General features: G+C 45.4%; 1 protein-coding gene across 3 annotated transcripts in view; it reads right to left on the bottom strand.

Annotated features, from left to right (window-relative positions):
• The window catches only part of ncanb (neurocan b), a 188328-nt gene that overhangs the window by 48681 nt on the left and 120476 nt on the right, over positions 1–19171 (bottom strand). For all 3 annotated transcript variants that reach the window (XM_034080376.2, XM_034080377.2, XM_034080378.2), the window contains one exon: positions 17416–17532. In XM_034080376.2, coding sequence (XP_033936267.1) covers positions 17416–17532 — 117 coding nt within the window. The remainder of the gene's footprint in view (positions 1–17415; positions 17533–19171) is intronic.

Genomic DNA, 19171 nt, shown 5'->3' with positions numbered 1-19171 from the left:
ACAACATCTCACATGCGCTTTGCTTGCCCTCCGTTCTGACAGTCTGACTCCAATCACTGTGTGTTTCAGTAGCGTAGGCAGAAATGTACTTTAGGGTGGGCCTGTAAAAAATAGGGTGGGCTAGATTTTCTTCTGCGCATCAGAAAGCTAAACACCAATCCCCGCCGGTACGGTGGCAGATTACTTTTAGATACTTTTGGAAAACAAATAATGTTTGGTGAACAGGAGACACGTATGTTACTGTTTTAATGGCTTATCAAGAGCACAAACACACATCTTGGTGTCATTCTGACAGCTCTCTCATCTGCACCACACATAAAAAACATCACCCATACTGCATTCTTTGTACTGTCTTAAAACCTTTCCTTAGAATATGTTATCAATTGTAAGGTGTCCTTGGGTGCTTTGAAAGGCGCCCCTAAATAGAATGAATTATCATTATTATTATTATTATTATCTGAAACGATGTAATAACTTTTAAAACTTTTTCCAGTTACTTGCCCCATGCATTCAGCAGCAGCAGGCCATTCACTTTGATTTGATCCCGTTATGAAATGTAATCATTTCGACAATAAAGAAATGCATACATAAACGTTATCTTGCACATTTTATCTAACCATCTCCGTTTCTAACTTTCAATATATTTTAAAAGAGATCTCTCTCTCTCATCTGCGTGCGGGGGCGGGGCCTCACAGACACGCTGCATCTCTCTCTCGCTCACAGACATGCTGCAGCGCTGTTCATTAGTGATCTTTGAGCCATCATTTATTTTGCAGGCAGCTCTCTGCCTCTCTCACGTTATTATGGCGCGCGCCGGAACCAACAATCAGTTTTTACCGTAAATGAGTTTGGTTCAGAGGACAAAACACATACAACATTAATTAAACTCGATATTTGTTCACTTGAATTTCACTTTGAATTCTTGGATATTCTCAATGGGTGAATACATTTTTTTATAATAATAATAAAATAATATAAAAAAAAAAAAAGAAAAAAAAAAATTAAATGACACTGAAGCTTTCTCAGGGTGGGCCAATGAGTAAACTTGGCCACCCTGGCGCTATGGTGCTATGCCACTGGTGTGTGTGTGTGTGTGTGTGTGTTGCTCGTGTATTCACTGGCTCCATATTCAGTGTCTGTTTATATTTTGTGTGGAAGAGGCCAGGAAAAAGCAGCCAGGAGCAGAGAAGCCAAGCAAGCTGCCACAGAGCCACAGCGCCACCAGTATTACTACTGCCTCATCTCTTATCCTCCTTTGCCCAGTGGGTCCCACCAGGCTAATTTCTCCTTGGAGACAGCAGGGTTTGCAGGTGTCCCTTTAGGGCTCCTGGTGTTAGCAGTAGCACTTCCTCTGGCATTACATGGTTTGGCCTGTTCTTTGATAACTGTATCTGCCTGAGACAACCCAGGTGAGATCATAACACACACCTCGACTCAGCTTAAAGGAGCTAGACGTCTCCTAAAAGGGATTGTTTATGCTGCTTTTTTAATTTGTCCTTCCTTCACTCTCTATTCCTTTCCACCCGGGTTCTTTCTTCGTGTCCTTTCTCCGTTACCTTTCCTTAACTTTTACCATTAATCCTTCCATTCTCCTTACTCCATTTCCTCTTTTCTTATCTTTCGGTTCTTACTTCTGTCAGCGTACACACTTAAAAAATATATTCTACTTTTAAAGTAGAGCAGTTCCCCAGAGGGGTGAATGACAGGCTATTCTCTGCCTCCTGTCGCTATTTCTGACATATTAAAGAGGAAATAGTAGAGTGGAATTATCTATTTTTTCCTTAGTGCTGTCAGGATCATTTAATCATTGACAGAGAAATTATATAAGGATGTGTTTCTGAGTTAAAGAAGCTCTGATGTTGAATCTTTAGATCTATTTCTGAAAAGAACTGGTTCATGAACCAAACAAACGGCCTCTGGTATATCTAAGGAAAGATTTAGTTTTCTATTTTTTTTTAAGATAATTTGTGTTTGACAGTCAATCACACTCAGGCCTGGTCAAGGGCTGTATCCTTCCAGTCATCTTTTCTGTGTCTCTTTCTCTTTCATGCTATATTTATTGCATCATTTCTCTTTGTCACATTCTTGTCTCTTTTTTCAGAATCTCTGTCCGGCACTGGAAAGGAAAAATATGAAATGACTTTGTACTGTTTGGTATGGGTAGTTCACTTGAGTGTGTACAGCATGTGTACATGCTGTTGTAAATGTATGGACTGTATACATGTGTTTAGACTTCTTCGAGGATCCGTACATCCTTAAAGCCCCTGTCACACTGTCCCGAAATTGACACCCGATGGACACACGATAAAGGAAATGTTCAAATTCGGCTGTGATCGTAGCAACATCGGGCCATTGGTGAGGGCATCTAAGCCATCGTATGACCGCTGGTGGAGTTTCTCAGGCTCCGGCAGCAACTTTGTAAGGCACTCGTGAGGGCATCTTCTCAAATCGTGTCATCTTCGTGTTATCATCGGTGCATTCTCCCTCACTCTGATCGGGGCAAATGCCCGATGGCACAGAGGATAACAAGATGCCCTCACGATGGCCTTACGAAGGGCAAAATGGACACACGAATTCAACACGAAAATGAACCTTCGCAAGGTCCTTCGGCAATTTTTTGGCATGCCAAAGATTTTGCCACCGCTCACGAAGTTGCTGCCGGAGCCTGAGAAACTCCACCAGCGGTCATACGATGGCTTAAGATGCCCTCACGAATGGCCCGATGTTGCTACGATCACAGCCGAATTTGAACATTTCCTTTGTCCATCGGGTTGTTTTATTGCACAACAAAATCATGTACACAACCCAATTTGTGTTCTGTGAAACTAAAAAGGATATAATATATTATTTTGAAGGCGAGTTGACAGAAAGTTGTTGTTGCTATGGAAACAACATGACGGAGAAAACGTAATATCTTCTACATATAAAGACGGATAAAGTAAAGAACAAAGTCTGAACATATCAGTACAGTATCATAGTACTTTAACATAATTGTTTGTGTTACTTTCGTTGCAGTTGTATGTCTTAAATGTAATGTAAATGTTACCTTTGTGTGTGGTTCGGGGCCATCTTCGTGCGAAATTCACAATTCCATATTCGTGTGTCCATCAGGTGTCAATTTCGGGACAGTGTGACAGGGGCTTTAAGAGCATCATGCAAAAGGAAGAACATTTGGTCAATTTACGTTTCTGAAAGAGGCTTTCAAATAAATGGGATGTTTATTTGAGGGCTGATTCACTTGATGAAAACCTTTGATTGTAATAGCAATTATTAGACAATAATAGCATTTGTAGACTACATAACAACTTCAAGTTCTGATATAATTATGTTAATTTGTTATTTAAGTGAGTGAGTCAGATACAAGTCAAACTCAAATTGCGTTTTATAATTGAATATTTATGGATAGATCTGCTAAATAAGATTATTGTAACAACCCTTTTCGTTGCAAGCTCTGCACTGTAGCTGCTCGAGTTAATCTAAGCTAACCTTACATTCTCAGTGCATTTAAGCATCGTTTAAATCTATGTTTGCTAGCGAGCATTTTTCTTCTTCAGTGTCAAATGCAAATGGTTGTTGTTGGCATGTTATCACAAATCAACTGTTGATGTGTGGAATGGGGTGAAAACAACAGCAAGATGTGATTTGTGTTTGATAGCATGCAGAAAACAAAACATGGACACTTATACAATAACATACTGGTAGTGCTAGCAGTGGTCCACAACTCCACAGGATGCCTCTAAAGGGGCACAGGACCATTAGAGCTAGAAAATGTGTGTGCATTGTTGCATGTGTTTTTATGCCACTCATGTGAATGTAGCATTATGTGATCCAGATTCATACCAGATGATATTTGTCCCAGTGTGCAGGTGTTAGTGTGTCTGTATGTGTGGTTTGTTGTGTGAGTGTTTCAAGAACACTGATAAGGCCCCCATGTGTAAAACCCTGCTCCCTCTCTTCATGGGAAATCAATTTGCTCTGCTTTCTACGTGGCCAGCCTTTTATATGCTTCACTTGTCACCCGGTGTATACACAGTCATTGCCTCAATCCATCCAGCACGATACACACACACAGAAACACACACACACACGGGCTGAGCTAAACACACATGCATATTCATTAACTGCAGCCGATACTTCAGCTGAAGACGCAGTTACAAAGAAGAGAAGTAAAGATGAAGCAACTCAAGGTGGCAGGTGTGTGAATGTGTGTGTGTATGTGGGTGTGTGTATGGGAGCTTGGCAAAACAAAGATGAAACATGTGTGATAGCGAGAGAGAGAGAGAGAGAGAGAGAGAGAGAGAGAGAGAGAGAGAGAGAGAGAGAGAGAGAGAGGGAAAGATAAAGAGCGAGAGGTGAGTCCTGGCAACTTGGCCAGCAGCTCATTAATCTGCAGGTGTGTTTATACCAAAAAGATACTGCATGCAGCACACACACACAACACAACACACACACACACACACACACACACACACACACACACAACACACACACACACACCACACACACACACACACCACACACACACACACACAACACACACACACACACACACACACACACACACACACACACACACACACACACACACACACACACACACACACACACACACACACACACACACACACACACACACACACACACACACACACCACACACACACACACACATACATACACACACACACACACAAACAACCACACTGACACACCCGCAGTGCATTCTCATTCAACTCCGCGGGCAGTATGTCCTTTGTTTCTCATTGTCCCGAGGATTTTGGAGAGGAAGGACTCGGAGTAACCACGCTGATTAAGTACGGGGAAATGGTACAGTCCACCCATTTCTTATAAAGTGTTGTATAGAGTATAACTACACACTTGTACACAGCTGCAGGTACTTGAGGTTGCATCCATGTGTTAGCTGTTAGCTGAATGTTGAATATTTGTGTTGTGTCTAAATGTGTACATTTCTATGACTCCATTTGTCTATGTTGAGCAGTTTTGACTATGTGGTTGTGTCTATGTTTCACAGTTTGAGTTAGATTCAGTTATCCTGCTAGTATTGGCAGCATTGCAGTAATGCTGGTGGTATCTTCTGTGGTGGGGGAGGGCACAGCCAATCATAATGTTGATTGAGGAATACGATGGCGTTGATGAATTAATGAGGCATGTGAATACGGGCTGAGCCAGCCAATCATCGCCCTTTAAGAGCTCCTCAGCTGCCGACAAACTGCTGGTCATCAATCTCACCAAAGACACATACTCCGCCTCAAAGCAAACCTCTTGCATGGGTTAACAGAGTCACTGCGCTATGTTGTTATACAAATCATGTAGTTCTAATTGTTTAGAAAACCAGAATATTACACAAAAAGTTACACTTAATTAAATATAAAATCTGCAATGTGGTGTTTCTACAAATCTGTGTTTGCGCATTGCTTGAACAAATGAGATAAACCTTTGCTAATTGGGGCATATTTTGCACCATAGAGCTTTGTTGTTTTGTTATTGACAGAATTGTGTGACTGACAGAAAGAAAGTAAATAAGCACATTTTGGGAAAATAACTACATTTATCTACATAACAAACATCTCATGTTTCTACATTCTACGTTTTTAATTGGAATGAGCTGCTGCAGCTGAACATTTAAATTACTAGCAAAACAATGTTTACACTTAAGTTAAATATATTCAAGATTATGAGGAGAAGTATTTTCACTACAAAAACAAGAATGTTTATATTGTCCCAAAACCTCTGGGTCCCAGGAGGTTTATTGCAGAGAAAAGGGAACAGATTATTTACCAACAAATACCATAATTGCTATTTCCTGTATTTACCCCCACCATCTTTGTAGAGTATGTGCTGTTGTACCATATGTGAGCAGGTCTTCATTACATTATTCATCATTCTAAAGCTGCATTCTTTCACCCTCTGTCTAGCATTCAATCTCATATTGCAGGAAGATTAAAAGCCAAGAAAGGGCAGTAAAACTCTAGACTGTATTGACGTAAGCACTTGAACTTGGAGGACTTGGAGCAAAACACATAAATCCATTCCATCATTAATGAAGGACTGAATGTGATGTCCTGTGTGCTGCAGCAAGGCAGCACTGGCCCTTTCCATCCGTCTTTCTCCACATATCCTTGCAACTCACTGCAAATCTATCATCTGCATCTTTTGTACAACTTGTTTGGCTATAAGTCTGTTTATTTTACATAAATATGTCTAGCTCTCAGCATAGCATTTTCCCTTTCTGCCTAAAACTACATGATTTTGGAGGACAAATATTCGAAAAGCCTGTCTCTACAAAGCACCATTATCCTCATCCATAATCTTGTCCTTCTCATTCTATACCCTTGACCTCATCTCTCCGATCTGTGGACACACTAGTAAGGTGGGTTAGGGGCCAATGATATTAATAGCCGCAACCTCATGAATCTTTCAAGCTCAATCATGTGAGCTGATGTGAGGAGTGGGTCCCAGAGGATGAATGAGCCCAGCAGGAGCTTTTCTCTTGGCCTCTTCAAACATGAGTAATGCATTCAATCTTCATATGTTCTCAGGTAGATATACCTGGCCCAGACAGGTGTGTGTGGGAGGCTGGATCTGTGTGAGAGGAAGAGTCAACACAAAAAAAAGAGGTTAAAGGAGAATATTTTTCATGCACACCCTTGTGAGCCTATTTGGCAATTCGAGTAAGCAGGTGAGTGAGCATGTGAGCTTGAAAAAGTTTCATTTTATGCATGAGTAGAGGCATTTCTGTATGAATAATTGTATTGGCCTTTGACAGGAAAGACAGAGCAAGAGAGAGATACAGAGGGAAGGAGGAGACCGTGGAGAGAAAGAGGGAGAGAGGTTAGGGGTTGTGGGGGAGAGAGGAAGTGTGGCAGGAAATTAAATGTGTTATTTAGGAGAAATGCTGGGGGGCTACAGGCTTGTTTTCACACCCCAATATCTGCACTGCGGAGCAATTTCCAATGCAGTGCTGTAGGTCTTACCAACAGGGTGAGGAGGGGGGAGAGAGAAGGCAGGGAGATGGACTGAACATGAAAGGAGAATAAAAAAACGATTGAAGCGAGACAAAGAAAATGATAGAGAAAGGAAGACGTGGTCAGAGAAATAATGCATAAATGTTCCTATAAAAATGTACCGCACGAGGAAGGTGAGAAGTGGGAGAGAGAACTCAGATCTTATCACATGATTAGAAATGAGGCCAGAGAGAGGGGAGGTGACAAATAATAATAATATAAAAAAGGCATCAGGTGTGCTCCGTGTCGAGCAGAAAATAAACTTGAGGACATTTCTGTGTGCTCAGATAGGAGATGTTGCTATTCAATTTATTGGCTGAAATTGACCTGGGAGTTATTCGAACCACCTGTGAATCTGCCTGAATGTAGTTTGTCACGTTCTGATAGGACAGTGAAGGTGTCTCTGCCTTTTTCAGATGTGTTGCGTTGTGCCCATCTGCCCTCGAAGAGTTGTTAAAAAAAATGTATGAGTGAGAGAACGACATGGAAAAAGAATGGCAGCTCAGGTAGTTTTATGTCCTCTAACTCAAGATGATAACGACGTCGAAAATGGAGGAGGATCCACACAGGTCCCTGAGGAAGATAGTGGAGGGGGCGAGGGACATGCGATTGAAAGACAGGATGAGAGAGTGCGATTAAAAGTAATTTCCTCCTGTGAAGAGGAAGCAACTTACCACCTTGACCTCACTACGTATTCTGCATTTCTAATACAAAAACACGTGTCCTACCAGCTATTTGTTTGGAATCTGTTGCGGATTGCCAAAAATAAAACAATGCTTCTTGTTAGTTGGTCCAGATGCATTGAATGTCTCACAGAAAGTGATTTATCTGCCCTGACTGCTCGCTCCCTCTCTGCTGAATGGTTGTTCTGAAGAACAATCAGCAGTCTAACAGAAATGATTTCCCCTAACTCGTGCTCTGGTATGAATCACGGAGATTTGATTGACCGTCTTCAGCGATAGACTGTGACAGGTTAATGTATTTCCTCCACAACAAACTGCATTTGAACTAAACAAAAATAGCTGCTGCTGTCAACAAGAATGACATTTGATTTTTAAAGATCCACAAAAGAAAACAAGGCCGACAGAATTTAAACATGGCAGCTAATTTTAAATTCTGCTGCAGGCGAAAACCCAGAACCGAGAACAGAGCGCATGTCGGGCAGGATGTTGTGCTCTGGCTTCCTGTAACATTTACACATTGATTGTAAGGTTTTCCTTCTTCTATACAAAGGCCTTAATCTTTGGGACTAAGCTCTATTGCTAACTCCTTTGTTTTCACTGTTTGCCTTCAAGAACATTGCGATCATCTGCTTTGGGTTTTTTTCAGCAACAGCGGAGCAAAAAATCGGAGAAGCAGCCTTTGTCAATAACATCCAAAAACTATAGAGCACAACACCCTACCGGATATCAGAAAAACCAGCTTTCCTAAATATTTAAAGAGAAATTGAAACTCTATTGACTTCGCTATCAACTAGCTGAGGCTTTTTCTTTTTGCACTTTGCTTAGCACTAAAGCACTGCCTGCAATTATCTTCGTTATTTATTATTAATTGTTAAGTTATAATGTACCTGTTCTCATTCATAACACTCCGTTCGATGTCTCACTATGGGATGCGCCTCATCGCGGAGCAAACAGAAGCATCAATCTCATTACGCCAATCCTGATTGGCTGGTGATCTTGACGTCAGCGTCAGGGAATTCACCCCCTATAAGTAGCTTGCGCCACAACGCATGCGTCATTCAAACACCTCTTCTCGCTTCAGAGCACATCTCTACAGTAGCCGGACAAGCTTCACTGTCCACAGACTGAACCCCAAATACCCATTTCGTTCGATGGGCGCTCGCCGGCTACTACTTCTGCTTCGCAGGAAGACGGTAGTACAACGCTGTTAGTATTTAAATCGACCTCGCTCTTCTCTTACCCCGAGAAAGTAAGGTAGGTCAGATTTTTTAAGCTAGCAGCACACCTGTTGCTAGCTCGCCTCCCCTCTCTACCGACACCACGGTAGCGAGGACGTTTTTTCTATTTCTCTTCTTCCACGGAGGAACCACTGTCACACCAGTCAGTATTCTCCGGGAATAAAAGACCCACACTGTCCTTTTCTCCGGATTAAGGACAGGGTGGTAATATCTCTTTCTCCCATCCCACCGTCGGAGAGCGGGCCGCTCTCCACGCCACGAGGCGAACAAGATGGACGCCCCTCTCCCTCACACCAGAGGAGTCAGGGACTCGGTGGCTCGACTCTGCGGACTGGCGTGGTTGAAGATCTCGGGCGCAGACACACACCAGGTCTGTTCGTCCTGCCTCGGGCTGGAACACGCCCGAGGCGCTATCGACAACCCCGGCTCATGCGGACATTGTGTCCGCTTCACCGTTAAGAGCCTCCGCCGACGGTTAGCACGACAAGCTAGCCTGTCGGAACAGGACCCCCCCCATGTCCACGGACCCGCCGGCCGGCAGTCAAGGACCACGGGGGCGTCCGCCACAGAGAGTGAACCCCTCTCCGTGTTGGTCTGGGGCTCATTATCTGCGATGGCCACAGAAACCGGAATCCCGCCCCCTGGCAGGCCGGGACCCGGTGACGACAAGACACGCAGCTTTACCAAGCTGGGGCTCCCGGTTAGACCTCACCATGGTCTCACCCCGCGGAGGATGTCCTCGAGCTGGACTACGAGGAGGACGAAGAGGAGGACGCCCTGGCGTTCCTCCTGTCCGAGTCGGAAGAACAGGAAGAGGACACCTTCATGTCATCGGCCCAGGCTGCAAAGGCCTGGAGCGAGGGCTGCTCTCCCAGGTGATAGCACACCAGCTTCGCCGGTCAGGGCATTGACCTGCAGGCCGGTGCAAACGCGCTGCGGCCAGACTCAACGTCCCGTGGCCTGAAATGGCCAAGGAGACCTCCAGGGTCCCGCTACGAGGGAAAACATCTTCCCCAAGCAGCGGTCTTCCCGGAGATGTTGGATGAGGTGTCGGTACGTGGAGGAGACCGGCCCTTCAGCAACAAGGTCCCAATCCAGGGGTTGCTCCTCCCTAGAACTGCGACGGAATGGAGGAAGCTCGGCCTGCTCCGCATACGCCCAATGGAACCGCATCGGTGCGGGCCCACCTCCTACCGAAGGTGGGCCTGTCACCGAGCAGGAACCCCACGCTGCCCGCAACGTCGGACCGCTTTCAGTCGACAATGACTGAAAGTCCTACACAGCTGCCAGCGTTTGTCCCGGCCAGGGCCTGAACGTGGTCCTCGCTTGCTAACCGCTTACCAAGCGGAAGCTCTGCGAGGGACCTGCGGGTAACCCGGTTTGGGCCGCCACTCTGGACGACTGATTTAGCAGCGGTCACGGACATTTGTCTCGTGTCCAAACCGCTGCACCATCCAGGCCACGGGCAAGGTAAGGTTAATGGGGATCATGGTGGTGCAGGAAGACGCGAAGATGGCTAACCTCACCCAACTCCCTGACCGGGAAAAGGAGGATGTGCTTGATATGCCCATCGTTCCCGAGGGAATTTTCGGCTCCGCTCTCGCCTCCATGCAAAGGAGGTGTGAGACGAAGAAGAAGGAGGACGAGGCACTCCACCTCTGTCTCCCTCGAAGGATCCAGCCGCTGCCTTCGCAGCAGCAGTCCTTCAACCAAGCTGCCTCGAACTCTGCTCGGTTTAAAGCACCGGACAAGCAGAGGTCGCAGCCCACCCCGAGTCCCCAGCCCAGGCTGGAGACAAGGGCAAGCTGGCCTAAAAAATCTCCGGTTCCGGCTGCAGCTCAGGCTCAGCCAACCCGGAATTTCGGCCAGCAGTCGAGGAAGAAGAAGCGAGCGGCGTGACAGCCCCTCCTTCTCCCCTCTGTGACAGAGCTGGAAGTTCATTCCCCGGCTCTGAATGTGTTCCCGCAGCCTCGAGAGATGCCTAAACACCATCCTCAAGTCCGCACAAACACATGTCACACGTTGATTGATTCTTTTGTTATAAAACATTTGCCGCTGACGCATCCAGGCTTCAGGCCGAGGGCGCAGCTCAAACAAATGAAAAGAAAATCAATAAAACCAATAAACAGCCCGTCAATTGTTCCCCTTTTGAGAGCAGCTACGGCATCTCTCAAAAGGCGGATTACTGACGGGTCTGTGAAGGCACCACCGCCACACGCAGTGCCGGCTGGGGCTTTAAGGGCACCGCTGGAGCTGTAAAGGCACCACCGTCACGCGCATGCGCAGTGCCGGCTGGAGCCGTAAGCGTGACATCTCAGCTGGCAGGAGATACTCACGACATCTGCTTGGGCTTCTCAAAACAGTTACACACTATCTGTTTTCACAAGCCCAGAGAGAGTCAACCCATATTCTGGAGAGAGAGATTCTCTCTCTCCTAGAAAGGAGGGTTTTATCTATAATACCGCCGAGCAGAGTCAGATTACGCAGACAAATGTCCTCGTAAAGCACCTGCTCAACATGGGTCTCATAATAAAACTAAACCCCGCGCGCCACGGCGTGCGGAGAGTATTGGTTATTATGTAATGCGTAGTGGCACTACACCCGACTTTTCTAGTACGGGACGCGCCTACGGGTGCTGTCCTTTCACGGAAGGTGGTCACCACGGACGCATGTCAGACAGGCTGATAGGGTATTTACGAAGGTCGCCCGGTGAGGGGTCTCTGGAGCAGAGACCTCCAGCGGGCGCACGTAAATCACCCGGAGCTTTTAGCGGTGTTCCCCACCCTAAAACGCTTCCTGCCTTCTCTCAGAGGACACCATGTCCTCGTGAGGACAGACAACACGATATCGTGTATGAACCGCCATGGGAGGTTGCGTTGTCTCCAGTCACACACACTGGCACACAAACTGATCCCTTGGAGCGGCAGACGTCTCCTCTCTCTGAGAGCGACGCAGGTACCGGGAGTGGTGCACCTCGAGACAGAACTACTGTCCAGAGGTGCACCACTCTATGCAGACTGGACTCCACATCCAAGGATCGTGAGTCCGCTGTGGGTGCGTTACGGCAGAGCCGCGTTAAATCTGTTCGCATAAAGAAAAAATGCTCAATGACAGCTGTTCTCTTTAATGCACGATTTAAACGCACTGTTAGGCGGGGACGCACTCGTACACGATTGACCTCCGGGTCTTCTGTGCGTGTTCCAACCCCTGGCTCTGTTACCCCCAACTCTGGCCAGAGTGAAGGAGCAACGCCACACACTTATCCTGATGGCTCCGCCATAGCCCGCAACGTACGGGCTGGCGGAGATATATCAGCTGTTGTGCGGGCAGCCATGGCAGCCCCCACCACGCAGGGACAGATTGTCTCAGGCGGGGGGGGCGATCCTTCACCCACGCCCAGAGCGCGGGGCACTATGGGCCTGACCCGTGAGTGGTACAATCTGAATACAGTGGGACTCCCTCAGAAGGTGATAAACACTATTCAGAGTGCGAGAGCTTCCTCCACAAGGTCTCTCTATGACTGTAAGTGGAGGGTGTTTGAGGAGTGGTGCCTTCAAGAAGGACACATCTCTTTTAATGTCCTGTCGGGGTGATTTTATCATTTCTACAGGGACTTGATCGATAAACACAGAGCTTTTCTCCACGATCAAGGTGTACCCTGGCTGCTATTGCTGCATGCCATGTGGGCTTTGAGGGTAAGACGGCTAGCGAACAATCCCTTTGGTCTGCCGTTTTATGAAGGGAGCTCGCAGGCTCCTCCCTGTCTCCAGGTCGCTGGTGCCCTTATGGGACCTGGCAGTGGTTTTAAATGGCTCAGAATGACCCCATTTGAACCCCTGGAAGGAGCTGACATGAAACATCTGTCACTCAAGACGGTGCTGTACTGGCCCTGGCATCCGCCAAGCGGGTCAGCGATATTCATGCACTGTCTGTACATCCCTCATGCACTCAGTTCGCCCCAGGGCAAACGAGAGTGGTTGTTGAAACCCAACCCCTGCCTTTACACCAAAGGTGGTTGGTTCGTGTACCCCAATTGACATTGAGGGCATTTCCTCCGAGCTGGTTTCCTCCGGGGAGCAGCAGCAGGATCAGTTGTGTCCAGTCCGGGCTTTACACACATATATGGACAGATCAAAGGAGCTTCGTCTTAATGACCAACTCTTTGTGTCCTGGGCTAACCCTCACAAGGGCAAGCCTGTTACTAAGCAACGGCTCTCCCACTGGATTGTGGAGGCAATTGCTTTGGCCTATACGAGTCAGAGTTGCAAGCACCTTCGGGTCTGCGGGCTCCTCGACTCGGGGCCTGGCTACATCCTGGGCTTGTTCAAGGGTGTTTCCATCCAAGACATCTGTGCAGCGGCGAGCTGGTCCTCGCCGCTCACTTTTGTCCGCTTTTACAGGCTAGACGTCTCCGCTCCAAGCGTGGCCCGAGCAGTGCTGAGCACCTTGTTGAGTCGGGTCTCTACCTGTTAAGTTCTGGTTGGTTGGTGATTTTCGAGATAAGCTCGTCTGGCAATACGGGAGCTACAATTTCCCATAGTGAGACATAGAACGGAGTGTTATGAATGAGAACTATAGGTTACGTAACCCCAGTTCTCAGAGTAACATGAAGTGAGATGTCTCACCAGACGGCCCTCCTTGCTATGGTGAAGCGAGAAGAGGTGCTTATTTTGAATGACGCATGCGTTGTGGCGCAAGCTACTTATAGGGGGGTGATTTCCCCTGACGCTGACGTCAAGATCACCAGCCAATCAGGATTGACGTAATGAGATTGATGCTTCTGTTTGCTCCGCGATGAGGCGCATCCCATAGTGAGACAATCTCACTTCATGTTACTCTGAGCCCTGGGGTTACATAAGTAACCTATAGTTTTTTATCATTACTATCATGATTTTCATACTGAGAATATTAATGTATTGTTACTTTCATTACCAAGTAGTTTTTTCCCTTAAATAAATAGCAGTATATCCCTCATTTTAAGTTCATTTGGTCTATTTAATGTAAAAACAGTCAATTAAAGAATGTAGTGCATGTGTATTTCTCATTAGAGAGTCAGAGATAAATTATACAGTCTATAAAGTGCCTTTTTTTATTATGTTTACATGCCATTTGTACTTTGTATACTTATTTTGTAGAATACAACATCTGGTGGATTTGTTCAATGATGCATCACAGATAGTAAGTGACATGTTGAACTGTGTTGCATACTGTAGCTTGACTGATCTTCAGTACACTTGAAGGCCCTGGACTCCCACACAGGAAGTACATGACGTAACCAAACTCTATGTCCTTCAAATGATCACATTGTAAGTTATCCCATTATCATGAGAGAATACATACCCATACAAATATATATTCCCATAGCAACAGGACCGACTTTCGCTACAACAAGAATGATTAGAGACATTTAGATATAAATATTTGGTTATTTTATCTCAACATAATGACTAGAAGATAACAACCCCCCCAGAGGTGTTTACATCTCTATTCTGGGCTATACTTTATTCTCTCATATCTGTGAACAAATGTTTATTTCAGCTTCTGGGAAAAGAGAATATAATTCATTATTGTATCTCAACACATGGCCATCAAACTGACAGGCTGTATAGTGCCTCATTAATCACACATCCTGCAGCACTATCTAGACTTTAACAAACAATTCTGCTGATTAATGATATATAAAAACCTAAAGCTGAGATTTCGATAAAAAGTGTTACATGGTATTGTCTATGTCTTAACTGACAGCCCTGAATCAATTTAGATCAGGTAAGGAATACAGATGAAGCAAAGGACTAATCTCCGAATCTCGAGGATCTGTGGAGCTGAACACTGAAACGTCCACAGCTTTTCTCCCGTGCTCTCTCTCTCTCTCTTTCCCTCATAAATATTAACCAGAGAACTGCAGTGGAAACACAGGCCATCAATAATGCAGCTCCCTAAAACGCTTCTACCCAAATAATTGCAGCTACAAGCGAAGTCCTGGAAACAGCCTTTTAGGTGTGTTGCATCGGTAGTGCCACTGCCTCATTTCTTACTAAATAACAATTTTATGTGAAGAGCAGAACAGGAGATATTACTTTATTTGCGTCTCTATAGGCTATGACGTGGCTGTGATGTATGAATCTACACTCGTTAGGCACCTAAGGAGAACACATGTGACCTTGGGTCAACCATGAATAACGACCAGGAGAAATAGAAGCTGTAGATGTACAAATAAATGAAGGCACAGTATCGCACAGCACTGTGTTAAGTTGGTTAAATTGTGGTCAAGCATTTGCTGTAAAAAGCAATTAACCTTTTTGCCTATGGCCGTAGAAACATCAGATATGCAGCTGTTGGCAACATAATCAACATCAACACTTTAGTAACACTGGGAAAGGTAATTAAACACTCCTAGGAGAAAACGAGCTGGAGGACAAAGACGTAAGCACAGAAGTAATGAGTAAATAACAAATATTTTATGAATGTGCTTTCCTCCCGACATAACAGTACGTCCACGCGGTTCCATCGCGTTGAAGCTTGCCGGTGGGCGTGTCTGGCGCACGACTAACAACCAATCACATTCATCTCCCGCCACACAAGCACACGGTTTGATTGGCTAGAGCTTGTACTGGCATATGATTTGATTGACTTCCGTCGCCGCTTGAAAAGTTGAACTTTTCTCAACTTTCGAAGCGAGCAACGGAGGCAAAGCGACGCAACGAGAACCACAATGCAGTTCGACAAAGCTTGACGTCACCCCATTCAAAGTGAATGGGAAGGGTCTCCGTTGCGTGCTTGTGGACGTTATGTAAGGCTTAAATGTCCTAATTTATTTTCATCGCATTAGGTTTCAATAACAAACCCAAACCACATCGACTGCAGTGATTCATTAGAAACTACATGTGTGTGTAATTGATGCAGTTTACATACATTTGTCACAAGTTATTGATCCACTGGCAGATTGTTGATTGATCTCCAATGGTTTAAATGCACAGGCACACCTTAATGCTGCATAATATGTACTATTTGCTAAATAATTGAAGGTTATTGATAATCAGACCCAGGACAAAATGTTCCCATATGACCCCTGATCTATGACCTTTCTCCAACAGCATTGACCCTTAAAACCTCAGCTTGGCCTTTGTTCTGCCTACACATGAATATGGATCTCGCAGAGTTCGAGAAGTCAGGACTAGCAAAAGGTATAACATTTATTCTGGACATTTTTATTTCAGGACATCCAGGATATGGAATTCTGATGGTGCATCTGTATAATAACAGTTCACATTTAAAAACAGGAATGGCCTTTGATTTTCTGCAAGGCCTTAGATAGAGCAGATGGAGCTCAGTGCTCAAAACAAGCTTTGGAAAAGAGACAACTGCCGAAGAGAAGCTTTGAAAGCCCAAACATGTGAGACTACAGTTCCAATGGTTCCAAATTACACCACAAAAGTGGGTCGCTTGAGCACGTCATCTAATATTTACTTCAATTCAACCCATGGTTCTTTGGCCTGGACAACGAATCAATGTTCCAGACTGAACGCCGTCAACAACAACAACTTTGAACCAACTGCGATGTGTTTCAGCTCAATGACAACCTACTACCTAGGGTTTATGTCTCGTAACTAAGAAAGTCACTTGATATGTTCTGCCAATGCCACATCTACTTTATTTACAGTTTTCTTCAGCACTTTAATCAGCGGCTACATCCTTCACTGATCCTGATCATGGCTCCTTTGTGGCCAATGTGTCCTTGCGTCTCTTTGCCACACACACACACACACGCAACAAAAACAGTGCACAGCCATTTTCTGAAAGCCGCATTCTTCCCTTCACACAGCTGAGAGGAAGATGAGCTGCCAACTACTCCTGGGGCAGAAGGGGAAAACATGCGTGCACACAGAAACCACACCCACACACACACACACACACACACCACACACACACACACACACACACACACACACACACACACACACACACACACACAACACACACACACACCCACACACACCAACACACACACACACACACACCACACACACACACACACCCACACACACACACACACACACACACAACACACACCCACACACACACACACACACACACACACACACAGCTGAGCACATATAACAAGGGTTCAGCAACCTCTGTCATAACTGGCTGACTTGACGCATACGGATATTCCCAGTTCACTTTCAGTCGGGGAGCTTCAACCAAAACTACTTGGCCTGACAGGAAAATACTCATCTTGGCTTTGAGAGCATTGCATCCAGAGTCCTACCAGCACAAACAAGGAAAGAAAACCCACAAAGGGAACTAGTTGTTGCTTATCTAGAATTCACTGCACAGTCGGGTACATCTGGTAAATGTTATGCCAACATATGCATGTCTCGCTTCCCCTTATTCCACAGCGACACAGCATCCGTGTTCAGCTGCTGACCTCTGACCTCTCCCCGCTCAGCCCGACCCCGCAGTGACTCACCGATCTCGCAGCTCTCTCCAGAGAAGCCCTGAGGACAGTAGCAGCTATAGCCATCCCCCTCCTGCAGGCAGCTCCCTCCATGGAGGCACGGGTTGGTCTGGCATGGGTTATTCTCCACTGCAAAGACAGACAGAGTGGGACAAATGTGAATTATAATTGATTTCGTACAGGGAAAGAGCATTACCAAAGTGCCTCAAATGTTGACAAACTATGACAGGCAGTGAGCCAGCTCTTCAATATCCGGACTGAGCTCATCCTCGAACAGAAAAAGAGTAGAGTGGGCAGACATTATGTAGAGACACGTCCGGGAGTCCATGACTTTCTAAAAGGTGACATATTGGATGTTTTTACGTATGTTGTGCCAGTTTATCATGACGGATGCTCGCCAGGTGAAGGACAGGGTGCTGACTCCACAACCTCCAGCCTCTCATCCTGGGTCCCCCGATGAGCCAAGACCCTCATAAACTAGCTAGTCATCACCCAGCCGTGCATACTGACATGGGCATCTATTTTTATGACACATAACAGCATTGCAAAAGAGGTAATAAACAGATTTTATGTTGCATGGGCTATAACTCTATGCCTTGGTGGGAAACATTTTGCAGGATGAAGGTGGAGATTGAGGAGATTTAAGTCGTAATTATTGCTCTTATATTTTAGGATGGGACGGAGGGAGGATGAGAATTTGACAAGGACGGTTAGACCGCAGAGCGGACGTCAGGAATTTCTATTCTGTGAGCAAAAAGGACCGTAGGGAACTGGCTAGATTAAGTGTCTTTTTATTATCCATCCTGATAGGATTGCAGCCCCTGACCCAATCTGCCAGGCCATCTAATACACTGCATCTTCTCCATAATAACACCCAGACTCACGTAATGATGTATGAGCAGAGCGATGCTTTGCAGAACACAGAGTGCAGTTCCCCTGAAAGTCTGGGAACATTTCTACTTGGACATTGTTTATGCATTGTGGTACATTTGCAATTATACAGTATGTGTGTACAATTGTGGGTGTCTATGTGACCCTGACTCATTGCAACGCTGGAGAGAAATACATTGACGTGGGTGTGTGCTCAATTTCCTGTGAAACGGAGCGATAGGGCAGGGGAGATGGAAAGGCTGCCTTTGAAATGACATACTGTAAAAGGGATTCGTTGAATGAGAAAAGTCATTAGAGACATGCTCTTTTTCTAAATCAACAGCAGAAAGGAGAATGAAAAACACCCTGTGTGTGATTTGAGAACATCATAACATAAAGGGTAATCATGGAGATGGTAAAAAAGTGCTGAGCAGTGAATGACACATATGTTCAATGTATCTGCCTGGTTGGGTTCAAAATGGAAGGTAATGGAGGGGGGGGAATTGGAGAAAATAGGTGAAGGAAAGAAGCTGCTTGAGTCATTATCCATCCATCCATCTATCAATCCGTCCATCCATCAAGAGAGTAATTTATTATTTCAATAGCTAACATTTAAAAGTAGTTTGCCCAACACTGTAAACAACAATAAATCCAAATGTTAATCTGCAGCAGTGTAGACAATATAAAAAAGACTAATATCATTGCTTCAGATTGCTAGCTGTCATGCTTAAATGATTAGTTTGCTGTTGCTACATGTTAACAACCCAACAATGTGCCATATTCAGTCCGTGCATCAAGCAGGCAGGATGAAAGCATGTCACCGACAGCTCCTTCGGTGTGTTTTCATGAGGGAAAAGAGGGGAATGTGGGAGTTTATGAGCGTGAACCTGAATCTACT

The sequence above is a fragment of the Pseudochaenichthys georgianus genome, chromosome 4 (genome assembly GCF_902827115.2).
Source record: "Pseudochaenichthys georgianus chromosome 4, fPseGeo1.2, whole genome shotgun sequence".
NCBI classification, from domain to species: domain Eukaryota; kingdom Metazoa; phylum Chordata; class Actinopteri; order Perciformes; family Channichthyidae; genus Pseudochaenichthys; species Pseudochaenichthys georgianus.
This window is presented reverse-complemented; position numbering and strand designations above follow the sequence as displayed.